This window comes from Camarhynchus parvulus, chromosome 2, assembly GCF_901933205.1.
Source record: "Camarhynchus parvulus chromosome 2, STF_HiC, whole genome shotgun sequence".
NCBI classification, from domain to species: Eukaryota; Metazoa; Chordata; class Aves; order Passeriformes; family Thraupidae; genus Camarhynchus; species Camarhynchus parvulus.
The window spans coordinates 138,159,670-138,187,149 of record NC_044572.1 but is presented as its reverse complement, the minus strand read 5'-3'; the positions used below and the strand labels follow the sequence as shown (position 1 = coordinate 138,187,149).

General features: G+C 39.6%; 1 protein-coding gene across 1 annotated transcript; it reads left to right on the top strand.

The window, feature by feature from the left end:
* The first annotated feature begins 9,971 nt into the window (after positions 1-9,971).
* Positions 9,972-26,221, top strand: TNFRSF11B (TNF receptor superfamily member 11b). The gene is made up of 5 exons (XM_030944026.1): positions 9,972-10,183; positions 19,429-19,798; positions 23,294-23,488; positions 23,835-24,059; positions 25,078-26,221. Exons 1-5 carry the CDS (start codon positions 10,154-10,156, stop codon positions 25,464-25,466), a joined length of 1,209 nt encoding a protein of 402 aa, XP_030799886.1. The 5' UTR covers positions 9,972-10,153; the 3' UTR covers positions 25,467-26,221.
* Positions 26,222-27,480: the final 1,259 nt, after the last annotated feature.

Sequence of the window (27,480 nt, the reverse complement as noted above, 5' to 3'; positions counted from 1 at the left end):
TTGCCAGAGTGTCTGATGAATCTCCTTCACCCTTCTCATCAGCATGTCTGGATTTAATTTGGTTTTCTCTTTTCTGTGCAGTGCTGTTGTGGAAAGCCATGGATTTTCACTCATTTTAACAGTCAGCTGATATATTCAACAGGGAGTTTATTTTGCTAAATAAGCTACAAAGCAAAACACCAAGAAGCACATTGCAGTGAAATAAAATACAGACTCTAATTGATGCAGAAGTTTTGAATAAATCTTTCCATTGTCACAGTCAGCATGCTAAATGCCAAGGCCTGTCAGCACCACTTCTTAGCTACCTACCCAAGGTAATCATATAGCTCTTCTCATTGCAGAATCCAGCTGTTAGCAATACCAGTTTATGATGTTTTACTCAAAAACAATTTTTAAAAAGGAAAAAAAATAAATGACAAAATAAATGGCTCCATTTTGCAAGATTGTCAGATCCCATCTCTTGCAGAGCCAAAATAACTTGGAGACCAGTGTGGATGCTTGGCTAGGAGCGCATGAGAGTGATGCCCCAGTAGAGAACTGGAATTAGCTTGTTCAAAAGCCTTGCACTGGGCCACCATGCCCTTTTGTGGAGAAATGGCCTTGGGGAAGTAAATATCTGCAAACACCCTATTCCACAAAAGGTTTATAAATACTAAATTTGCTGTCTTTAGTTATGGAATGGTGATACTTTTTGTCTGTTTGCAATTTCAAATTCTGCATATAACCAGGAACAGCAGCCACTTTGTCCTTGGAGTTCCTTGAGTCTGTAGGAAAAAGAGGTATCCAATGCACATTTAAGACTGAAATTTTATACATATCCTTCTGAGGGGTTACCTAAGTACATTTACACGCTGAACATGTAAAGTCATCATACAGACAGAATAGGAGGAAAAATGAACATCCAGTTTATGAGAAATGGGAGGCAGAGGGACCGGAAAAGGGAATGCCACTGATTGCAGTTTTCTGTTATTGCAGGGCAGACATCACATGGACTCTTTCACAGAATTAATGGTTTAGTGGAAAAAACTGCTCTGCTACCAGTCTGGCCCCAAATTCTGTGATGTGCACTTCGCTGACTTCAGCTGGCATCTCTGAGTGATATGTCAGGTTGTAATTAGACCTCTGAAATGAGAAGAAAAAGAAAGGCCTTTTGGCACTTTGTGCCAAAAAGGTTTAAATAATTTAAGTATTTAACTTTCCAGAAATTACAATGTATTTTTCAGGAAAAAAAAGGTGGTTTTTATATTCTATTTATTTTCTTCTGTTTTTCACAGGTAGCCCTCTCTTACACTGAAGAGTCAAAATTTGTTCTGGTAAATTTACCTATAATATCAATTTAGCTCAAGATTCCACTGTTGTGAAAAAAAATCACATTTTATTTTTCAAGGGGTATTCAGGCAGGTCCTATAAAAAAGTATTATTGGCCTGAAAAATCTTCCCTATAAACATTTTAGAATTTATTCATGATAGTCTGTAGAGGTTTCTTTATTCCCCAAGCTACTGTATGGAAAGGATGAAATTTTGTATTAAATTCTAACAGCTCAAAAATTGTATGAAAAGATAATAATTTTGTATTAAATACTAAAGGACTTTCCTCCATGAGGATATAAGCAAGTTCCAGAGGAACTAGTAGTTATGCTGCAGAAGGATTTTTCAGGCTTAAGAGAGCTTGGGGGAGGGTGTTTGAGTGCATTAGTATTCATTCCATGTTCTTGCCTGATGTTCCACATGCACTATTTTGTGCCTCCACAAACTGCTCTGGATGCAGATCAAAATTATTTAAAATAATTCACAGGGAAAAAAAACCCCAACAAAACCAAAGCAGCAGTTTCTATGTATTTCCACATTGCCTTCATTTTCATTGACATTTACTGTTAGCCTTTTTATAGCAATATGAAAAAAGATGGCAGAAGCAGAGAAGGGAAAGGCTTTGTCTGATAAGAAAAGCTTTTACATTTTAGGGAGAAGTTCTCACAACAAATCAGAATGCTGTTAGCTTTCCTTGTGCAGTCAGCATCAACAATTTAAAGCAGCAGCACCGAATTCTTTAACTGAAAGGTCACTTTAAAGTTGTTATTACTATTACTATTCTTTCTTGTTTGCAAAATCTGTTTTTACACAGGAAAAAGTATGTTGATCTCTTCTGTGTTAATACTTTTTAGTAGGGTGAACACTCACTTCCCCTGATTTTATTTTCCGCTTCTGAAGCCTCCTGAGTAAGAAGCCAGTCCAGGAACAGACTGCCAAGGAGCCAAGCTTCCATCTCCTGGAGCTGAACTTGCAGCTGCAGGAACACTTACTAGGAAACTTCACCAAAGATCAAGTGGATACCATCTCCTGCAATATATGGATTTCTCAAGCAAGTTCTGCTTTACTCCCATGAAAAAATAGTCTTCTTACTAAATGCTTGGGAGGAACCTTTAATTTCTTTTTCACTGACAGGAGCCTGGTTCATGGCCCACCACCACTGGCTCTAGGCTCCTTCTTTAATATTTGTCCTTGTAGTGAAATTCTTGAATCCTGATTGAAAAGGAGCATGGTAATGTGGAAACTTGTCTTACAGTACAAAGTTGTATTGCCTACTCTGAGAGCAGGCCAGAAGAATCCCTGTAGTTCTAGAAACATGGGATTGTATGGAGATCTGCATGAAAGAAAGGAAAAAAAAGGCTAGAAAATTAAGAGTAAGCTTCAAAAGCAAAATCCCAAAATCCTGCTGGGAGAGGATAAGCTTAGAAGAAAGCTGAAGGGGAAGTTTATACATTTTTGGAGGCATGAATAAGGTGGATTCAGGGAAGAGGTGCATCTTACACACACATACACACAGAGAAGTCAAATGTCCAATGTTCAAGATTCACATTACATGAAACACAGTGAGCTTTCAGTGCTAACTGAGGCACAGTATGCTAGATGCAAAATCTTTAAATCAGTGTGTTCCCTTGTGGACAATAATCACTGACTCTGGGCAATCTCTTAAAAAAAATCCTGGTCCCTGCTGGGTGAAGTGCTGGAATCTGTGCTGTTGCTCTCAGGGTGCCACCCTGCTGCATTCAAGATGAAGAATAAATATGCATGAAGTTGACAGTTCGTTTGGCTTCCACCAAAGCCTAATTTAGCTCACTTCTCAGTGCTGAATAAGATAAATTAAAACCAATAATTAATAGCTCTTTTAACATGGGGAGTAAAGAGCAGCATGTGATAAAACTGCTAAATCTGGGGAAACTTCAGAGTTGGAGGATAAAGACAGTACAGTGCATTCCACATTGGCGAGGAGGTACCACATACTTTGCAGGGCACTGATGGACTAAACAAAAGAAAATGTCTGGTCAGAGGAAACAAAGGAATGCACTGAAGCATCCAGGAAGGATGTAGCACAGTCCACACCAGCTGGAATGCCTCTCCTGAGGAGTCTGAAATTCCTTCCATCTCCTCCCCACTCCTGTTTTTGGTTTTCAGCCTTCTCTGCCAAGAAAAGGACAAAAGCTTTATTATGCTTGAAGTCTGGCCACAAACAAAATTACCTAAAAGGTGCTTCAGAGCATTTAGTACATGAGCATGTGCTATTTCTGCAGAGACATGGCAAGCTTTCCCAGTGACTTTTGCCATCATCCACAAATTGCATATTCCTTCTGTGTTACTTCACAAAGGCCCCTCCTTTTTCTTCTTAGCTTGAACCACTGCACTCACTTCCTCTGAAGCCAGAAGCTGCAGAGCTGACATTGTACAAGGAATTTCAAATAAATTCTGATGGCCATTTTGGAGAGGAAATATTGGGTGTTCATTATAGATTTTGTTACTTTATTGTGATTGTTTCTGTTTATAGTTGTAAATGGGGGGTTTTTTGTAGGTGTGCTGTGCAACCTGCCTGAGGAAGGCAGAATACTTAAAAATTTTAGAATGTTTTTAAAAGTACAGCAAGTACAAGGCAGAGAAGTATACATTTTGTAATATGTATATACATATATATTACACATATATTGCATACACTTATGCCTGCTCATCAGACACTCATTGCTCCCAGCCAGACAGGGTGGGTAGAGCAGTAAGTAAAGAGTCTTCAATATTCATTCAAGAAGGATGATCTATGAATGATGAAGACATAGAGGTGGTTGGGGGAAAATGGGCAAGCTGAGGCTGGCCTCAGTGACATGGAAAAGGAAACAGAAGCCACATGAAAAGAGACATAAAGATAAATAGTAAGGGAAAGAACCGTGTCACTCTCTAAAGTGTGGAAAAATTCTTAAACACAGTTCAGCGGGAAAAGGAAAGGCTGTTGGAGAAATTCAAATCAGCATGGCATTGATATGTCAGACAGCAAAGCCAGGAACTTTCTATAAATAAGGAGAAAAGCAATGCTCTGTGTCTGAAATCACTGTATTTGTAAATGTTATCTATGTATCTATGTAACTCATAGAATTGTCATGCAGATTGCTAGATATTTGCAGCTGAAAGATATTGCTTATATACCAAATATTCTTATTTTGTTTGATTCCTTTAAAAGACTGTACTCTCTCACAGTAGCTTTTCTGCCTAACCTCAGTAAAAAGTCTACACTTGAGGTTCCAGTCTCTTACCTCACTTGTATTTCAGATTGTACAGCACTGAAAGCCCCTGCTGTACTGTAGATGTTTACTGTCATAAGAAGCAGCCACAATCCTGTGTCCAGGAGGAGCCAGCTGCTTCTCACAGATGACAACTGCCTTCAACTACTTTCCTGGTTGAAAGGGAGAACCTACAAATCCACAGGTGGTGAAACCATTTGGATGTAAATTATACAGGCTGCCCATCAAGCTGCACAAGCCAATAGCTGGTTCACAGCTGAATGAACCCAATGTCTGCGAGATTTGAATTCAGAACATGTAGAAAAAACCCTCAGACCTCCATGCAAAATTCACTGAAGGCTGAAAGTGGCATCATTTCTGGGCTGACAATCCTGCGTATGCGGAAAACCAGAAGGAAGGAAAGTTGGTGCCATGTTAATGCTGCCCAAATATACACAATGAAGTCAGACTGAAAGCAATGAAATTGCAGACGCTCCTCATGAGCTAAGAGGACCATTTTCGTTAACCAGTGACCTTCAATTACAGAGTAGCAAGAAAATTAGTAGAGACAAAAAAGAAAAACCTGTTAGCCAGAAAATCTTACTGGCTAAAGCTTGTCTTGTTTCAGTTCCAGTTTCCATAGCTTTTCGGTAAAATATGCGCTGTCTCTTTCTCTTTTGGAGTACTGGTGTTAACTGGAAATGTTGATTCTGGGAACAATGAATTCCTTCTTATCAAATGGGGTTTACAACTGAGTTTTTCAGAAAACTTCAAAGGTTTCTGAGTACTTGAAAGATCTGAATCATTGTCTCAAGCCTACTGATGTCACACAGATCAAGTTAGGAAAAAATTCAACACCAAAAATGGCAAGGGCAGGAATGGCTGAATAAAACTGTCATTTCTCAGTTCACAGATCTTCAGCATTCCTTATGCTCATGCTGGTTTGCCTGTAGGTTGGAGTGACTGCAAAGCAGGGTGAGATGTACATTTACAGTGCAGCAGTTTGGTGACCCCTATATAAAGAGGGGAGCTTACCCTGAGCTACAGTCATCTGAAAGGTAGGAATCTGATCTTACCCAGTTCAAGTTGTTCATACAACCTGCAAAATTCACAAATCTAGCTGAATTACATGGTGTCAATCCACTTCAAAAGGGAACTAGAGAAGATAACATCATCTACCAGCAAAGGGTGTCCACACAGGGAATCAGCACATTCCAAATTCACAAGCTGACTTAATTCCCTAGATAGACAAGCCCAAACAGCAAAGAATATATGTCCTTCTTAACTTTGAAATTGGAGAAGATGTTTCTATTTTTTTTTCTTTTTTTTTTATGGCTGATAATGCTATACATCTTTTGTGACCTAATTTATGAGTTCCTCCGTTGCAACCTCCGAATCCTATAATCCAAATCAAGTATAGGAAATGCTCCATTCTTCCTTCTCTGGATGCAGTTTGACAAAAGGGATTTTCCTTTTTGTATATTAGCCCCATGTATATGCCCCAGATCTACAAAACAAGCCAAAGTCTCAATAAAAAAAAAAATTAGGCTCATCCACTTAAAAGATAAAAAAGCCACACAGTTAAAACAAAGATAATCATGTAGGTATAAGCTTTCTCTTGACAACATTATTAGCTAAATATCTTTTCTCTTTCTTCAGTATATATAGGCATGAAATCTTTTCCCCGAGGTTTCTGAGTTATATTAGAGAAAAAGGTTGGAGCAATAGCTGCAGGTTTTCTCCTACTTTGGTCAAATCTGACACACTTTCCTGCTACCTGCACCACCACACTGCCTGCAGATTACCAGTTTTCTTTAAGCCTCCATTTTAAAGTGTTCTCAGTTCAGATCATCAGCTCCTACAATTTACAGAGAGAGATTCATTTCTAAAGGACAGCTGTAATAGCATGGTAGAATGCCAGATTGTTGCCTTCTTGCTACTAATATGTTTGCTTTCAGAGCCAATCGATCTTTTTAAGATTCCTCTTCCCCTTTGTTTGACATAAATCTCTTAATGACGAGTCTCTGAGTGTTCTCTAAATGCAACATGTGGTGAACTCTAAGTCCCAAGGCTGAAGCCACAGTCTTCCCACTGTTCGTTGCCTGGGCTCAATAAACATCACGCTGATATATTGAGATGACTCAGTGAGGCAGTGTTCACCTGCCAGCGCCAACTCACTGGTTGGGACTTGTGAATTTTTCCAGATATCAGACAGGCTGGAAGAGCACAGCCATTTATAGACCAGGTGATTATAATGATGCATGGGAACAAAAATAGATTTACAACAATAATAACATCCAGGACAGCAATACAAATAGTGAGGATAAAGGCCAGAGAAAGATAAATACCTGTCTGGAAATATGACTACTAGTGAATCAATAAGTTGATGTTCTAGCCAAAGCACATCACAGCAAATTGAAAGCAATGTACTGTTGGTAACCTTCATTCTGCCCAATGCAAGTCACCCTTTTTCTCCAGTCTTATGTACTGTTACAAGTTGCAGTGAACCATTTCTGTTAACTAGAGGGCTGCTCCTACACCATTTTAACTAATGACTATTAAAATAAATTAGTTGTATTCCTGTAACATGGAAATGACTATTAAAATAAATTAGTAGTATTCCTGTAACATGGAATGGAGTACTTAATGCCTGTAATACTCAACACTTCAGATTTGTTGCTGAAAGAAGAAAACTTGATTTTTTAGTTTCTTTTCCTATAACAGTTTGTAATCTTCTATGAATAATGAATACTTTAAGGCACTTAACTTTCAAAAAATAATTTCAGTCTGTGTCTCTTCTCTGTTATGGCATGTAGTCACAAACGTGGTTCTTTTAAACACTGCTGAGAACAACTTTGTTGTAGCATGGACAAGTGTTTATTACAGGGTTTACTGCCTTGTCCCATGATTCTATGCTCTGCAAACGCAGTTCTTAACTAATTCCCAAAGGCAAAGTGGCAATGTTGTAAAACACTTGTGAAAACATTCAAACTGCCGTTTAAACCTTGTTAAAGCGCAGTTCTTCTTTGGAAAGTGACACTGAAAATGCCAGTGTGGGATCCTGTGTTTATTGTGTATGTGTGATTTCAGGATCAAGCATGCTAAGTACAAGCATACAGTTCTCTCCTAACATCCACAGCCAGCTCTACAGAGATTAGATGGCTGAAAAGTTCATGTTCATGTATGGTTAAGGTGATGGTCTCCTTAGCAGCTGTCCCAACACGCTATCGTCATAGAAACAGATACACCTTGTCCCCCTTCCATTTAGCTGAATGAGCTTGAGGAGGATCTGTTTTCTTCTCATTAACCTCTGCCAGTTTTTTCACTGCTTAAGGATGAAAAACATTTTTTCAGAGAAGTCAGCACATCTAACTCTGAACAAAAACATACACAAAATAGTTGTGTTGAAGAAGACCCCTCTTCTTAACAACAGCACCATTTTCAGCTGAAGAATTTCAATGGCTTTCTAATGCGTCTTCTGCTCTGGTTAATTGCATAAAATATTTCCATTTCTAGAAAATTCTGATATGAACACTCTTGTCCATACACGTTAACCTGTTTAAATAGGCTTATGAGCTATAGCTTTATTTCTTGACAGAGCCAGCTGTTGGGCATTTATGGCTAGTACCAGCAAAGAGAAGACATAGGCCCATACAAAGCCCACTGAAATTCTGTTAACGGAGTTAATTAAACACAGGGAGTTTGCTATGCAGTTGGTGCTTTTCTTTCTGCTGTATCTGAGATGAAGGCAATCAGCCTCACCTAACTCCCAGGATCCCCTGACTTAACACTGGAGCTGCTTACAAGCAGAAGGGACACATTGCCATGTCCAGCTCTTGGCCTTTGAGAGGATAAAAGTAGTTTAATTTAAACTTCCACTTATGAACTTAATAACTTCTGCTGATGGAGCTGCTGTAGCATTATGGTTGACACTTGAAGTTGGTCCCTGCTTGGAGAATACCATACTCACACAAAGCTATCCTAACATGCTCAAAGATGTCTGTGTCAGGAACAATCCTTCCCAATGCCCCACAATGAAAATGTGGGAATGTACAGGTAAAATTCATCTATTGGCACTACTGTGCTTTTACCTGGGTGATACATTCATAAATATATTTAAGAATAAATGCTAAAGTACTAAAAAGTTGTGAAAAGATTACAGGAACATTTGCATCACCCATTCTAGATACAATACTAATCAAGTGGTGACTACTACCCATCAAATACCAGCAATGCTCCCTCAGGTGGTCGGCTTTCTGTGCCAGTTTTCACACCACTTCTCACAGAGAACTTATCACTAATTCAAGTGTCTTGAATTTTTATCATCCTGACAAGTGTAACCAGAATCTGTTTAAATCTTAGGTTATGCTTGATGCACATTCAAATGGCTACAGATTTGTAAGGAGGCATGTGTGAGGCTGTCCTTGAAGATGATGGTTTCCAGACAGTATAGCTGAATTTTTATGAAACAATATGCAGGCTTTTTCCACCTAAATCTTGCCAATCCTGCTCAGCCTTGTGACTCAAAGGGGAGAAACTGAACAGCGCAGCACCAACAGGGGCCCCAGTTTCAAATGCTCAAGAGCTGGCATATCCAGAGCTGAGGTTTTGGTCTGGCCTGTGAAAAGGGAGGAAAAAACCATCTGTGAAATCTGGAGGCACAACAGGTTTGGCTTCTTCCCCAGGATCACACAGGCTCCCATAATCCTTTATAGCTATCTGCAGGTTGGGAAAATAAATCCTTTCTCTCCACCTTCATCTGCTCCACATCTGGCACACACAGGTTCCCCGGGGCTTCCATGGAGCCCTCGGAGCAATCCCGGGAAGCACGAACAGCAGGGTTTGATCCTTATGGCTTCAGAGAAAAGCCCTTCTCTAACCTAAACTGGGGAGAAGGAACAATAGTGCCCTGAATGGGACTTCTCCTGGGGCAGGAGCATGCTGAAGGCACGACTGTCGCTGATAAATCACAGCAAGGGCCCCGTGTCGCCGCTCGCCCGGGCCTCTCCCGAGCCAAGCCCCTCGGGCCGGTGCAGGCCGGCGGCGCCTCGGAGAGAGGCGGGCGCCGTCCCTCGCATTCCTGCCTCAGCAGGGAAGGGAAAGAGCGCGGACCCTCCTTCTCCTCAGCTTCCCCGCCCTGGCCTTCGCTTCCAGCGTGCCCCGCTGCTGGGAGCCCCCGGGGAGCCGAGCCAAGGCAGCGCAGCCTCCCCTCCGGCCCCGCAGCAGCACAGGGCGGCACAGCCAGCCAGCCAGACAGGGAGCAATTAAACCCTCCCCTGGCCAGCCCCCGACACTCCCTCCTGCATTTTCCAGTCTGTGGTTACGGCGCTCAAAGGGTTCCATTAAGTCACCAAGTTTTACAGGTTCCTTAAAAAAAAAAAAAAAAAAAAAAAAAAAAAAAAGAGGGAGGTGGGGGGGGCGGTGAGGGGGAGTGCGCGAGAGAAAAGTTTGGTCATGGCAGGGAATGTGTGATCAAAGCTGAGCCCAGGCTTCCTGTTACACCGGGACTATATATATATCGTGTCTTTAATGTTGGGAATGTGAGCAGCTGCTGGAGCCTGGCGCTGACTCTCTGCCTGATTCCCAGCGCGCTGAGGTTTCTTCCACCGACCACAATGAACAAGTTCCTGTGCTGCACGCTTGTGGTGAGTCCCTTCGCAGAGGTAGATGGGCTCTAGGATGCATTGCAGCTTCAGACACCAGGCTGGAGAGACACACGGCTTTTCTTCTGGGCTTTTGTTTTGGATTTGGGGGTTTGGGGGGATTGTTTGTTTGTGGGTTGCTTTGTCTCTCTCCGTTTTCTTGGTAAACCCTTTTTGTTTCATCTCTCCAAACTTTCCTGGTGAGTTTGGAATGTGATGGACACGTTCAGCTCCAGGGAGACAGCAGGGATTTTCATCCCATTCTCAAGGTAGTGGCATGATTTGCTTTTATTTTGCCTTTTTTTTAGCCCTGACTTTCTCCCTCCTTTTTAAGGCCTCATCAGACTGGTCAGAACCAAAAACCTCTATCGAGTAATGAATTTAGAAACTGTAGGCTACAATGTTTGTTTGTGATTTACAAAAGCTCCATCCCTGCCTGCCTCTAATCTCTGCTGCAGTGGCACTCTCAGGTACTGGGTTGGCTTTCTCACCCAGGAAAACCACTGTGAACACCACAAAAAAACCCCACAAATGTGTGGTTCTTGTCTTGGCTTAGAAAATTCAGCTTCATATGCAAGAAGGTGATGAATTAGTAGCTGTGTCAGTAGCTATTACAGAAGAAGTTGGGTTATTAAATCTGGTATAAGCCCCTGCTTTAATAAGTTTTTGTTTACTTGGTGATTTAGTAAGATACTTCCAGATGCAAAATTAGAGATGTTAGCAGTGCAGTAAATCTTTCAAAATGTTATTTAATCCATTTAGTCATATGGAATAGTATATGAGTTCAGTTTAATTAAAACCTGCCTACAGACAGATCCTGTGTAACATCTATTTGGAGGCTTTTCATCTTTTGCATAAGGAAACTTTCAAAGAAAAACATTAAAAAATAATATTCAGAGCAGGCTATTGCCAGCACAGTAACTTGCTTCTGGGTTGTTTTGGTGGGCACAACAGCATTAATGTTGTGGCAGAGCATTAGAACTGAGATCCGTTTATTCTGAAAGCTTTTTATAAATGCAACGAGATTTCCAGGATTTGATGAGTAATGCGTGTTTATTACTCTCTGTACAACTTTCTGAAAGAGCTTTTTGAGAAGGAAACCCAAAGTAATTAATGGTGCACGGGAAGTAAAATTTGTCAGGCTTGTGGTCGGCAGATTGAAATGCAGGACAACTTTTTCATCCCATGTCTGATGTTGTGCCTGCTTTGTCAATATGAAATCACAGGAAGTTAATCTGGGAATTTCAGCAATATCTGGTTATCAACCTGGTTTCTTATCTGTGGCTGTCATAAAATAATCACATCAGGATTTTGATTTTGATTAAATGCAATGTGCCTGTTCATGTTCTCCCACAAAGTAATAGCATTTGGTGACGTTCAGCATAATTCTCTGGCAGATGAGTCTTGGAGCTGAAATACATCAGTGGCAGTGCATAGCAAAGAGATCATCATTCAACTGCATTATTATTGTTGTTGTTGTTATTATTCCATTTATTTTAAATTATTGTGAAATTTAAGCAAAATTGGTGAAGTTTAAGTACTGCCAGATGTGCTAGAGCTCAGAAAAGTAGCTTTAGTATCTGTTTTTAGGAGGTGAAACAACCCTTTTAGGAGGTACAACTATAGATAAAAGTTCTGTGTGTCTGGCTCACCTACCTCCCAACCTAGTTTGGAGACATTGTATCTGGGGCATGATGTACTTTCAGCCTTGGCCTCTTTGCTAAGGTTTCAGAAAGGTTATACCTGATGTGGGGGTGCACTCGTGTTTGTGCTGTTTGCTTGGAACACTAAAGCTGCTTACAAACATTATGAAATTGGACTGAATGGAAAGAAATTCCCCAGAGCTGAATCTCATTACTTGTCACATAACTATCTTGACCCTTATACTTGACCTTTCTCTATTTTGGATCTCTGGGCACATGTGACATTCTTTTTCTGGCCTGCCTGTTGGGTTTGCTGTGTGTAGGCAGCAGTGGCTTTGCAGCCTGTGAGGGTAGGAGTTATCTTTCTGTCTGACTTTCTTTCTGTCTGCATGTCTGTATGTGTCTTGGTTAAAAATAAAACACTAAGGTCACCAGAAGAATTTTTAAAAGATATTGTCACAATTGAAGTAACACCCACTGTTCAAATCTCATGGAAAACTTAATTTTGTTCCTTCTGTAAAAACACCTGTTTGCACATGGTACTGGACATACATCCTCTATCTAGCAGTCAGCTGTTAGTAATTCTGTCAGTGCAAAGGCAGACTGTAGTTACAGTGGGAACACCCCAAGTTTGGGTTAGCTCTAAATCTTGCTGTCACTCTGGTGAATAACATTCCAAAATGTAAGACAAATATTTTGGAGAGTTATCTGGTTAGTTTTCCCTGCTTTGTTCCTCTCCAGGTTTCAAGGCAAATGTAAGTCATATAAATGAAGACTTTCAATTTAGCACTTCTGATAAGATGTAAAACTGCTCTTCATCTGAATTTCATTTTCATACCACAGAAAATGAAACAGTAGTTTAGACCCCTAAATTGCTCTGTGAAAGACAGCTAATGGTGCCACAAAAAGTCTCTACAAGACTTGACTTTTTGACATATTCCTTTACTGGCAGAGAAATGAACACAGTGTTTCATAGCCTCAGTTTTGAATATGGGTCACTCAGTAGAGTCACCAGTTGAACTCCTTAATGTAAAAGAGGAGCCTCCTCTTCATAACGTGTCTTCCAAACAAAAATAGGTTCTGTTATGTCCGAAGTGAGTGGATTACAATGAAGCAGTTGGTAAAATGGTAGAAGAACTTTATAGCTGAACTCCAACCAGTGAAGATGACCTCATGTCAGATTTCATTGTGTACCTGGCACTTGGCTGTGGTCTCCAGAAAGGTCCTTTGCCTGGGCAGTGCTCTCGTGAGCCTGCAGCACTCACAGGTCAGCAGTGCTGCAGAGCTGCTGGCCCAAAGAGGTTAAATCTGGTGATTGCATGGGCCTCCACAGCAGCAAGATAAGGTGGATGAGAGCTAGATGGGAGTAATTTCTGCCAGGATGGCAAGTATTGTACAATGGTGATTTTCAATAGGTGGATGTGGATCTGATCCAGCATGGCATTGGCACATACTGGATCTGAGATACAAGCTATTGATGGAAGAGGACCTTGATAATATCATCCAGTGCTATATTTTGCCAGTGGGATTTCTCTGGGCCTGTGCATGATTTCAGTGAGGAATTTTGCCTAAGGGTTGAGGATATGTGAAAGCCTCCTGCCTTTGCTTTGTCCAAATATTTTGTATAGAAGGCAAAGTAGGAGAGTTGTGAGGTTTTACTTTGAACCCAATGCAAACACTGGGAGCAATCTGACAGATGTCTTGAATGATTATTTATCACACAAGAAAATATGCTTTGGAATACTTGTGGAATGCAAAACAGAAACAGATTTATCTTTCTCAGCAAATTAAACATTCTCCTTTGGTCTACAACCCAAAACCACAAAGCCAAGCTATATAATAATATTTTCATATGCTGAAAAGCCACTCTCTTTTCTGCCACAAAGCACTGATTTAAAGGGATGATGCTTGAAGGATTTTTACTTCATGTGCTTTGTCTTCTAGTTCATTTTAATTCAACAAGAGAAATCAAGCAGCTCTTTGCCTTACATTTAAAGATGAAAGAAAAGGGTGTGTATTTTTTTTTGCCCAAGATCTAAAATGAAATTTTACAATCACATTATTTCTCTTTCAAAAGCATCTTCTAAGGAATTAAACAAATGGACTGCACAGGCCTTTTATGTGTATGCTGACATAAGGATGGTATGGAGAAATATAGCTTCAGGCCTAATGTGCTGAGTGACACAATGAAAGAACTGCTGTCTAACCTTGAGTAATTCATCTTGAATAAGTTCTCAGCATTTGCTTGCATCACACTGACTTACACTAGACTTATATTTCAGTATTTACAGTTCATCCCAATTTGTCACACTGAGACAGCCATCCTGAGAGGTGCCCAGGATTTCCCCCAGGGACATGGAGGAACATGGAGGAACATTGAGTTCTTCAGTCTTTTTAGCAGTGAGCCTATATGTTGTTAGATGTAGTTAATTATATAGGTTTTGTTCTAGTTTGGGTTTTTTTTTGGTTTTTTTTTTTTTTTTTTGTTTTTTTTTTTTTTTTTTGCTGTAACAATTTTGTTATTGATAGAATTTCATACTCATAGAACAAAAAAAAACCCTAACCTTTAGGGGTTTTTTATAAAATTGAGCTTTGCATTTTACTAACCTTAGGAAAACTGTTTACAAATGAATCACAGTAGCAATTAATTTGTCAAGATGAAAAAGATACTGAGCATTATTTTCTTCCCTTAGTGCTGGCATATAAAGAATTGGCTGAGGGTTTAAAGCTGAAAGAAACTGCCTGGATCTCTTCAGTCTCTTTGCCATCTTTTCCAGGAAACTAAATGTTGTATTTCCTTTCAGAAAGGCATTGAGAGCTATATTTAAGACACATGTGTTTCTTACACCTGCTTCTCAGTGAAAGGCTGTTCCCAATCTTCCTCTGACAAGAGAATCTCCTTTTCATTTGCCAGTATTATCCTTTAATAGAGGAAGTTCTTCTCTCTGAGTTCACTGTCTATCTGTACTGAATCCATAGCTTCTCTTGTGACTTGCCAAGCTATTGAAAAAGTCCAGATCCTCTCCAAGAAGAAGCTCTCAATTTCCTTTGAAACCTCCTCTGTACTGCTTCCCGGTGAATTATCCTTTCCTAAACAAGGACGAACAGAATTTTACACAATCTTCTGAATTATAAATCCATTAATTTGGTTGTGTGCATCACTGATGGATGCCAGCTTTGGTTTCAGAAGGGTTATAGGGTGAACATTGTCCCTACTTCTGATTCCAGTAGACTGAAGCTGGACTTGTAATTTCTTCCTTCTTTCAAATTAGCACATGACACCTTTTCCAGCAAGAGCAAAACAGGCCAGGCATGTTTATGGAGGAAATCTTGCTTTCTGTGAAGCTTTTGGGGAGACCACTGTTCAGAACTAGTAAGTTCAGATCATGGCACTTTCCTGTGCTCAAATAGTGCTTAGTGAATAGAAGACATTCAGGTGCTTAGTATATAGACTGCATTTCAATATGGACATTCAGATCAATCAGAGATTTACGTAGCTAAGAAACTGCTATCAAGTTGGTCATAGCATAGTTTAGGAGAGGAAATGTGAGGAAGGACATAAAATGCATTTAAATGCCATTTAATTTGTCTTAGGAACATGCTATTGAAGGGCCTCTCCTGATCATCTTTATTTACTGTATTTTAGTTTCCATATCAGACCAGCCCTGGAGTACACAAAGTGGATTTACCAAAGTAAACTGAACTGATGAAAGCAAATCTAGAGATGGGCCCCAGAGACACCAGATGCACTGTAACCACTAATGCATGTTTGTCCATGAGAGCAGATTGAAGTTAGTCCAAAATATCCCCTCAGAATAATACATAATGTGGATGTCAGGTGCTCAGCACCATCTGTTTTGCTCTGAAAATCTGCTGTAACAGGTGATGCAAATTCCGAATGTAAGCACAAACTCAGTGTGTGTTAGCCCAGGAGAAAGAACAATTTCGTGATGTTCCCCTCCAGCTTATTCTGTGAAATGAGGGGCAAAAGTCTTTTCATTCTGTTTGTGCCAAGTTGCTGCAGTAAAAATAGTGAAAATTATATTTCATTATCTTCCACCATTACTACTGAACTCTTGCAAAACATCTGAAAAATAGATTGACTTTACTTTGGCACTTGATGTAGGTATAAAGATAACTTCTGATTTGCAGGTTGCATATCAATATTCAGAATACTCAGTTGTGCTATGCGTGTTTGGACTGCATAGAAAACAATATTGCAGATCTTTTTCTTAAGTATTATCAAGTAACCTACAGTAGTCTTATGAAGTGTGGTATTGGGGATTGAGGTCTAGAAATGTACTTAGCAACATACTGATGGCTATATTTGGTCTAAAAAAAAGTCCAGAAAAAATGCCCTAAAAAGACACATATGCTGTATATGGCTGTGGTTGATACCTGATGCATAGAAGAGATGGAAGAAATATCACTATTTTTGTGAATTCAATTTTTTATTTGGGATTTCTTGATCAAAAGGTGATGTTTATGTTTAATAGTCCTTTATTATTTTCATTCATTACTATGTCAGGTGTCATCTTGTACTTGACTGTTTGCAGTCTCCTATGGCAGTGAGTTGCACAGCTCCCTGTGCCAATAGGCTCATAGTAGTCAAACAGTAGTAATGGTGATCTTGCTGTATGTTGAAAATTATGTACAAAATGCTCTGGAAAAATTATGAGATACTCATTGCATATCTTTAGTTTGACTGAAGGATCTTTTTGTCATAATATTTTACTAAATAAAATAGTTGGCTCCCGCATACATGTGGCTCAGCCACTGATCAATGCATTACTGCAGCTACGTAATGTGTTTCTGGGAAAAAAAGGGAAAACAAGTGTGATGTGCTTTTCTCTTAAAAGCAAAAAGAAAAAAATCAAATGGGAAGACTGATTGTTCTTTTAGTGATGCTAATTTATTTATCCTATTATTATGGGGTTTGGTTATGCTCATTTAGATTAATAATATTCTAGTTGCCACTATCAGTTTATAGTTATTGGTTCTTCCAAGGACAAAACTCAGTATGTCTCACACATATATGGTTCAAGTATTGTTTTGCTCAATTTTTAAAGTCAATTCCTCTCAAATTGTGTTGAAATGTTTTCAATTTTTATTGGCTTGTTTCCCACAGCCGTAGGTTCTTCAGGGAGCAGATGCCTCAATTTTCCCTACAAATTCCTATGCTTTCATACCCTGATTATTGAGTTCTAATTAATTTTAATGCTGAATCATCCCCTGCAGCAAAACTCTTTATTTGCCTCATACATGGTTTCCCATGTAAATAGTTGAGTAAGGAAAATAGATAAAATTTTGTTATTCTTGCTCCTACATGTTGCAGAGTAGAGTTAACAGTTATGAAATGATTCACCTAGCTGTTTATTATGTGAAAATGTGTCACCACGGGCAGAGGCACAACCCAGAGGAGCAGATTCTACTGCAGGGACAGCTCTGGATTTGTGGGGAGCTGTGCACTGCAGAGCAGGAATACTGATGTTTCTGCAAAAGGACTGCTGCCTATATGACTGGTTGCTGTCCCTAATAATTTTCACAGTGTCAGATTTTCACCTCTGTTGGGAATTGTCTTGGGTTTCCACAGATATCTGTGTGAAGTGTGGGTTGATGCTTATCTTTGTAGTGCCTGTGCCACATGTTGTTGTCAGATATGTTCTGTGAAGGGAATGTTTGTGTCCATGCAAGTCTTGGACTCTGGGATGCTGTATTATCTATTACTGAACTAAAAACATAGAAGAAAACTCCGCTGTTCACGTCAACAATTAATGAGATTACCAGGACTTCCTTTTTACTAGAGTCATAGCTGTAGATTTACCAAGGGTGGGGGCATTTTGCCTCAAAACGACTCACTATTAAAAAATGTGCTGCACCCTCTTCGTTAAATAGATCACATAAAACAGATTCAGTCATTTAAGGAAAATGAAGTTGTTCATCAAACTTCAAAGACTAATAAGGAATTTCTCACAGTGAAAGGTATTGTGCATTGAGACCACAAGAAAAGTGAGATCTCCACCTCTAGAAATCTGATAAGTTATCAGTCAGGGGTATTATTAGTCAAGGGTAGCTGCAAGAGGCTGTAGGGAAATATCCATACTATCTGCGTTTCATTCCTCAGCCCAAGTATAGCTGTATGAAAAGTGGATTCATAGATGTGCAACAGGAGAATGCATTTAAGAGTACTTGCTTAAGCAATAAGAGTTCTTAAGTTAAGCATCTCATATCACTTGTTGTTTACTGTGAATTGTGTTAATGCAGATGAAGTTTTAAATTGTCATTTCCAAAGCTGAAAATACTATGGCTTTAGAAGTGCCATGATGTGGCAGAAGTGAGACCCTTAAATGAAGCATCTCAAGAAAATACAGACTTTAAAAAAAAGTTAATTCCACTTATACTCTGGGGACATTTGGAAAAGAGGAAATACATTTTTGAGATTGAATTGGCAACTCTGAGCTAGCTGGCAAGGATCAAATTAGCAATAAAGACAATTCAGATCTATAATTTTATTGGATACACTGAAAAATATCTTAAGTCCGATGCACTTTATAAAATAATGTACAAGTTTTGGAAGAGCAGTGGCACATGCAGCCATGCATGCAGTGCTGGGACAGAGCTGGGTTATCAGTGAGGAGAGTGAGCTGCTGGCAGACCCTGTGGGGATCAGGGTGGTTCTCAAGAGTTATTTTTGTGGTAGACTGACAGAATCACAGAACCAAATTTTCAATTATAAGACCAAAACAAAGTGATATGGAGGTTGTCTCTGCAGCAAGGCAGGCTGTCTCAGCTCACCAGGTCCCCAGTCACACCAGCAAAGCTGACTGTTGTAGGAAGCAGGAGGAGTCTAGCTGTCATGGCATGTGCTGGTACTGAACCAGCTTTCCACAACAGCTGTGAGCCTGTGATTTTAGGTAGGAAATGAAAGCATTGGCCTGGTCTCTTCCAGCTCATGCAATTGAGTCCTTAATGTGCTCTTCATACCCCACATAATTCTTTACCTTTGTCTCAAGCCGTGTCTTCTCCTTTGATGTAGTTGCCACATTACATCCCAAAAGCTGCTGTATATTAGTGCAAAATTGAATGGAAGGCATTAAAAAGTAACCTCTATTGTTCTAGCCATTAATTTCTGTAAAAAATAGTGTAAGAGAAATAGTGTAAGGAATCACCTTTAAAGGTATCTATGGTCATGGCGCACTACACTGGTCATATTCATATGATCAGGCACAATTTCTACTTAAGAACACAAAGGTGTATAATCCCCACCTTTGCTGTGCATTGGACAAATTCTCTGGTGCCAGGCAGTAAAATGTCATTACCCAGCGATATTAAGATGGTGGAAATCAGAGAATAGTATCTACATCTATGGAAGGAACCACTTAGGTCGGGAAGATTTGCTAGATAAGATCCTAAAACTTTCCCATTCTAAGGTAGACATGGGAGAGTCTGGAAGCTTGCTGGTATCTCAGAAATTTCTAATGCAAATATTTGTTTGAAAATGAGTGACATGAGTAGACTCATAAACTCATTGAAGTGCAGGTTTCCTTGTGATCATGGTACTCCCCAGAACTAAAAGGAAGCGATGTTTTATTTTCCTGTTGCTAGCTCTTGGACATTTCTGTCAAGTGGACCTTCCAGGATGACTCTCCCCCCAAGTACCTCCATTACGACCCAGGGACATCTCGCCAGCTGCTGTGTGACCAGTGTCCTCCGGGGAGCTACGTGAAGCGGCACTGCAGCGCCAGCAGCCCGACGCAGTGCGCTCCGTGCCCGGCTCAGTACTACGCCGACGAGTGGAACAGCAACGAGGAGTGCCAGTACTGCAGCACCGTGTGCAAGGAGCTGCAGCTCGTCAGGCAGGAGTGCTCCAGCACGCAGAACCGCGTCTGCGAGTGCGTCCCGGGCAGGTACCTGGAGCTCGAGTTCTGCTTGAGGCACACGGAGTGTCCGCCCGGCTCCGGGGTTGCCCAGGCAGGTGGGTCCCGCTCCTCCATAGGCACAGGCGTAATCGGAGCTCTGCAGCGCGTCCACGACTGGTGGCAGTTAGGAGATTAGGAAAGAGGCTTGTCCAGATGAAATTGCAGGACAGTAAATTGTAAAGCCACTTGAACTTCTTCTAATCTGCATCATTTGGACTGTAGCCAAAGGAAGGTTTCTCAGTGGAATACCCTGCTCCTGCTGTAATATATAACTTAATGGCAGTAGCAAATGTAGCAAATTGCGCTCTAATGAGAAACATGATGGATTGCCTCTTTTAAAGGAACATTATCTGGAATGTAGTATTTGTGTGTGTGATAAATAATAATGGTTTTCATTTTGAAATCTGCTGTTTCAAGCAACCGTATATCTTGACAAACACCAGGAGCACTACATGTTTGACACCAAGTATATAATTATAACAACATTAATATAGCTCTAGTGTCACTGCAATATGTGGTAATAATTAATTATCAGCATCCTAAGTGGAATTTTCCTTTCTTAGGGAAACTGTTACTATTATCAAGCAAACAACCATTTCTTTGTCAAGCAAGCTGGCACAGTGCTGAAAGTCTGGTGGGAATATAGAGCAAAGCAGCACTTTTCAGTGGAGTGTATTCTTCATTTAAGACAACATAAATTGTTAAACCAATAATTTGTTCTTCCCTCAAAACCAAATACATCATTTATTGTTTGGCAAATGCTGTGGCCCAGTTTAGCTCCAGTATTTGACACAACCTGAAAGAATTGTAAACTGTCATTGTACCAGAGGTTGATAACTGCCTGGAGAAGAGCACTGAGGAAGGAAATGCAGAAAATCAAAGTGTCTCAGACACCTGCAGGCAGAATGATTTCCCTAGGCATGATGTACCTGCAGTGAGAAACACTAGGGCTGGCCTGTGCATTTTAGTGCTGAGCTGAATGACAGGCTGGGAGTCTTTTTCTGGGTTATGAACCTCTCACTGGAGAGCAGCTTTGGCAGAAGGAGAAATGTCGCTGCTGTAGCTGCTCACTAGTTCGTGAGTAATTGGTTGATGAAGCTTTACCCTGATGCCCTTCCACTGTTAAGCATTTCCACCTGGCAGTTACCACATTTCCATATTGTAAACCTTCATTAACCTAAACTATGATACCCAGGGGCTTGGGTTAATGAGGTTCCACTGTATCTCAGCAGCAAGTCAAAAGGGACCAGAAACAAAATACTCAGAAAGACTTTAGGAGGTGAAAGGATAAATTGTCTGAGCAACAAGCCTGCTGCATGCCTCTGAGCTCGGTGAAATATGGCAAACAAATTTCAATCCCTCAGATCAGAATGAAGCAAACTTTTAAAGATAAAATGTTGAATTTTGTAACATCTTGAAAAGTTAGTTTCCGAAAGACCATCAGATTGAACCAGCTAAACCCAAGCAGACCTCAAAAAAGGAATTTGTAAAAAAAAATTCATCCTCCTGTGTCAATACCACTTTTTGAGGTGAGGCAACAACTAAGAGTTTAATAAGCATGTAGTGCTTATTTGTAAGTAATCAGTAATAAGTAAGTAACTGTGTTACTGCTTTTTTGCCATATGATAGCCTTGAACTTTGTAATGATGCACATTCAGGTGAAATAAAACCTAAGAGCAGAAAAATATGATTCCACTCCCACACGGGGAGATGGTGTGGTCCAGTGCCTCATTTAAGGCTTAAAGCATTAGAATTCTGTTTCCCTGGTGCTCATTGCTCATGATGACACTGGGATATCCCCTTCCTTTGCAGTCCCTTTTTGTGAGTGAAGATTAAGGCTTTGTTCCTTTCTGCCACGGCCGGCCCTGGATGAGGCAGGGTTTATAGCAGCATTGTGCTGGGAAAGCGGCCCTGCTGCGAGGCAGCTCTGTCTCCCCCGTGGCTGCTGCCGTTTCCCTGGGAAGAATGGGGGATTCCAGGAGGGTTGGAGGGAGTGGCAGAAGGGCAGGCTGACAGCGGCAATTCGTGCCCTTAACAAGAGCAGCGAAATAAGCAGCGAAGAAGTTGGCAGAGCTGGAGGGTGACTTTATGCTCAGTCCTGAGAACACTGATGGATAACGCGGTATATTCCTCCCTTGTGCTGCAAAGATTATGCAGCAAGCTGTGAGCAGAACGATGCACCATTTGCAGGAGCACTCCTTTGTTCCACTTCCCTGCTGCCAGCGCACAGCAGCAGCCTGTCTGTGGCAGGGGGAGTTGCTGAAATGCAGCTGTCTCAGGCCAGCTAATTGGTGCCCGTGGGTGCAGGCGCTGCCCGCAGCGCACGCTGCGCAGGGGCAATGCTGGGGCTGCAGAAAGCGCCGGCTTTGGGAGGGGGCTGGCACATACAGGGACCCTGGCAACTATAAACTCCTTCGTTTTCACTCGTTGTCTGATGAAGTGCTGTTGTATGGTTGTATGCAAGCACTCTTCTTGATTTCACAGCTGATTGAAAACTCGAGATGCATACTCTTTTTCTCTAAGGATTTCCCAATATAAAGAAAAGATTGCTAAAAAGCTAACATGAACATAAACATCCACATGTAAATACTTAAAAAATACACTAGATGGAGGTATTTTCTTATTCAAATATAGTTTCCAATTTTTTCCAAAAAAATTTTAAGCATATGCTTAAGCTCAGGTTCAATAATGCAGTATTAGATACCAGACTTCAGGCACTTGTTAAATGTTGGATGAATAAGGATGAATTAGAAGTGAGTATACAGCAGTTATTGGTGCTGTTACTTTCCTGCCACTGGTGGTTAGACTGCATAGTTTCAGATTTCATGGATTTGTTTTCTTACTCTTTGTAAATGTGCCAGAACCATATGTTGTGATTCTCTTGTTGTATCATATATTTAGTTCTGAAGTAAAACTATGCAATTATAAATCACCAAGCAGAACATGCATGTCTATTAAGTATTTTTTTAATATTGGACACTGCTTTCTTTGCTTTTAATAACGCTTTATTCAAACGTTAAGAATTCAAAAATAATTTCAAAATTGTTGTCATTAGCTGATATTGAGTTGGATTGTGTTTTTATGTAGAACTGAAGTAACCCATTCAAGTAAGGTTCTGGGCAGTTATTGCAGAGTGAAATTCAGAATTTTCAGAGTTAAATTTTTTCCCACTTATTTACTTTACAGAATATTTGTATAGTTGAAGGATGAAGATCAGACATAGTGTAATGTCTGAATAGACTTGAGTACTCAAGGTTTTAAAGATATTACTTTACTAAATTACCGATTTAATCAGTAATCACTGATTTTAAACTTGGTAATAAGCGTATTTAGGAGTACTATTTACTGTATTACATTAGCAGGAATATCCTTCTCCTAAGGCATCTTCTGTCTCTTTTTCTTCCAAAGTGATTCCTTAATAGATCACAAACATGAAATGCAGAAGCATGACAGTTTAGAGAGGAATATTTTTTTGCTGTTTTCTTTTTAAATTTTTTTCCCCACAGTTGAGGTTATATGTAATTGGATGCATTGTTTTCCTGTTTCCACAGGTACCCCGGAGAGTGACACTGTATGTGAGAGATGTCCAGAGGGATTTTTCTCAAATGAAACCTCCTCCAAAGCACCCTGTCTTAAGCACACAAACTGTAGTGCCCTGGGTTTCAAAATAGCTTTGAAAGGAAATGAGGTTCATGACAACATCTGTCAGGAAAATACAGATACGACACCTCAAAAATGTGGAATAGGTGTGTATCATATTAAGTAAGATTCCTCTGAAAACATACCTTTAGTTATTGTTAAAATTAATTTACCAAAATCTGGGATAAAAATACCTAGTTTGTTAGCTCTTTGCCTGCTATGGTGATGGCCATAGCAGAATTTTAATTATTGTAGCTCAGACCAAAAAGAACTCAAGCACAAAGAGAAACAGCACTACAAAGACAAGTAATTAGTCTGTTTTTTAAATACTTTTTCTTATCATTCTTGCTGCTTGGTTGTTGTTGTTTTTTGGTTTTGTTTTTTTGGTTTTATTTCCTGAGACAGTTAAGGTAAGAGATCAGAACAACTGACATCTTCTCTTTCTCATTTCAGATGTAACCCTATGTGAGGAGGCTATGTTCAGGTTTGCTGTTCCTACTCATGTCACACCTAACTGGCTGAACATACTAGCAGACAGCTTGCCTGGGACAAAGGTTAGCACAGAAAATATTGAAAGGATTAAACAAAGGCACAGCCCTCAAGAGCAGACCTTCCATCTTTTGAAACTATGGAAGCAGCAAAACAAAGAACAGGATATGGTCAAGAAGATTATCCAAGGTATCTTATTGTGATAGCATATGCATTATAAAAAAACCTTCTGAATGGCGCTTAAAAATTGCTTGGATCAAATACCCCCTGGGGATGTGTTGTGCTTGGAGAAGAGCCTGCAGGCCTTCACTGAGATATATCAATGCAGTAAGCATAGGGAAGTCAAAGGGAAGCAGGAACAGAATTCCACTTCTCCAGATCAGTCAAGGACTGAATTCTTCCCAGACTTGTTGCCTACTTTGGAGTCTGTGTTGTGCCCTGACCAAGGTCCCCTTTTAAGACTGCACAACATGCAAAGAATTTTGATCAAGTGAGGAAAGTGTTTCCCACTGTAATATCTGAGCAACTGAGGTTAGAGGGAGCTGGTTCCCTGCAGCTGAGAGTGCAATTTGTCTTCTATAAAGTAGAGGTTGATATTTTGGACTGGATGAATACATAGAGAGGCTTTCCCTTCTTTTTCCCTTCTGGTACCTCTTTGTCATGCTGATTCATTTGTTCATTTGATTCAACTTTGTTTGTGCTGAATCTACCAAGATACTTTTCAAAGATGAAATAGGGCTGCAGTATTAATAACAAGGTTTTTACAGTAGTCAGGCCAACTCTTTTCATGTAAACCACCATCAACAACCACCACATTCAAATAGCATTTTGTCCACTCAGAATAGATTTGAAAAGTGCTGCAGAAATGTTTTTTTTACCCCTCTGCTGTTTAGTATATATGCTTATGTCAGTCTAGGAAGTGTCTAGAGTACTTCAAAATTCAAAGTTACTATTTTAACAAAGCTTGCCTAGGCATTTTTGAAGAGAATGAAATAATTTTCATTCACTAGAAGCAAATACTAGGAGTCCTATCACATACACACAACATTTTACAGGATAGATGGGCCCAAAAAATCAAATATGAGAGAATTATTTGAAGCAAAGAAATTTGGAAAGCAAATTTAGCTTGGAATTTGGAAGCTTTTTTGCAGGCTACAGTAAAGTTGTAATGTGCTGTACTTAGCTCTCCTTTTTTTGCTTTCTACAGATATTGATCTTTGCGAAAACAGTGTCTTAAAGCATGTTGGCCACCTGAACCTCACCTTTGAACATCTCAACATGCTGATGGCAAGCTTGCCAGGCAAGAAAGTGGGAAAAGAAGATGTTGAGCGCACAATGAAACTATGTCAACCCACAGAGCAAGTACTGAAGCTTCTCAATCTGTGGAGAATAAAGAATGGGGACCAAGACACCATTAAAGGTTTAATGTATGGACTGAAGCACTTGAAAATGTACCACTTTCCAAAACGAACCATCCAAAGCCTGAAGAAGGTGATAAAGTTTCTTCACAGATTTACAATGTATAGATTATACCAGAAACTCTTTTTAGAAATGGTAGGGAACCAACTTAAATCTGTGAAAGTAAGATGTGTCTAATTCAAGATACGTTTCTATCTCCACTGACTATTCTTTCCCTAATTACTGCCAGCAGTAATTAAACTGGAACATTATTTCACTACATTTTGATTTACTATTTATAGAAATGCCTGACTGGAATAGTTCTAAGTCTCCTGCAGTGGTTTTGAACGTTTTTTTTGCTGGTTTTTTTTTTTTTTCTTTAATAAAAATCACTTTTCTAAAAGCTATTAACCTGATGGTAACACTAAGGGCCTGATTCTGCATTTTTGCACATTCAGAGTTGAAAAGTCCCACTATAGTCACTAGATGAGAAAGGAATGCCAGACCAGGCTCTACTCCAGTATTTGCTATTTATATCCTTCAAGGAATAAACATTTTTGTTGTACATATTTATTAAGTTAAATGGATATGAGACTGAATTTTAGGAAGAGAATTGGAAAGCACACTGTATATTTTCTAGCTAAACAAATATGATTCCATATATTTTTCTGGCAAAATTTTGTAGCATGCCCTAAGAGTTATTAATTTCTTTACATTTTGTATTTAAAAATGTATTATTACTTAGTATTATTTGTATAAGTTGTGGTATCTTTTGGTAAGGATGTTTTAATTTATCCAATGATTTTAACTCAAATACCGTGAAAATATAGCTCAAGTGACCTGAATATTTAAATATTCTGTGAGGAAGTGAATGTACCATATTTAAGAAGCTGGATTTTTATATAGAATTTCATAATCTTATTTTATAAAGCAATTAAATTTTTCAGTTTAGTTTTTGACTGGTGTTTTACTCTTGATTCTAAAATAGAAACTAATTACGAAGACAGACTATCTGGATTTTGCACTTTATCTTGGGCTTGGGTCTCTGCTACTCTCTGTCTGGTCTAGTAGTTAATATGTGAACCAAGTAAATATTGATCAGCACTGGATTTTCATGGTCACTGCAAAGGTGTAGAAGAAGCTACAAAAGTCTTACTGGTTCCAGTCTAAAAGGCCCAGGTGGTTGTGATAGGACTGATTACAGTTCCAGACACATTTGGCCCAGCACCACTCTTGGCCCAGTGACGTTCTTGGAGAGCTCACAACCTCTGCCCTAACCACAACTTGTCATTTCATGGAGGAAAGATGATGCATGGGCCTGACAGGCTTGGAAAGCCTCACATATTGCCACTGTGTTTAAAGGAAGGGAGCACAGAGAGGTCACATAAAAAATAATCATTTACCATTTCCCTCAGCTACAGAATGAGGCACCTACAAAGCCCTGAGCCCCATAAAAGCAGAACAGAGAGTGGATGAGTGTCATTATCAAAAGCTCACAATTTTAAGGACCAGTGGTCATTCATAATGCGAGCCAAAGGCTTTAGTGGCTTCAGAGAAAGACTGTACTCATGGGGGTTTTTTTTCTTTAAACCATGTGAACAGAGCTTGAATATTCAACATATTCTTTTGCATTGTGAAAGGAAATGAAATCCATAAGCATTTAGCCTTGTATGACAAATATTCTTCTATTACAGATGAGAGGATCTTAAGTAAAGAATGAGAAAGAGATTTCTGGTTGATACGATAGGTGTTCATCAGAGTTGCTCTCCATATAGCAAATACAAATGGGAAATTCTGATTTAAAATACTTGGGATTCATTTTTCACTGAATTCTCACATCACTTTTTTATCAAAGGGAATAAAGTCCCTTTTAAATTTCACATGCTATTAGCATCTCATTTATTGGTGTAACTGAGAAATGGTGCTGAACGTGAAAAAATTCCTAGTTTTGTGTTGATTCATTCGGGATAATTTACATACTTGCACAACAGAAAGTGGTTTTATATGTAATTAAAAGATTATAGCAACAGACTCAAATTTGCAAAACAGATACCAGATGTTTCCATGACTCTGACAGGTGTGGAGGTTTGGGATGTTTTAGGTGTTAAAGTGAGAATAATGATCTTACTGGCAACAAAATGAAGATCACACACACCTTGTAAACAAAATCATCTTAATCCTTTTTACATATACAACAATTTTGAAATTGATA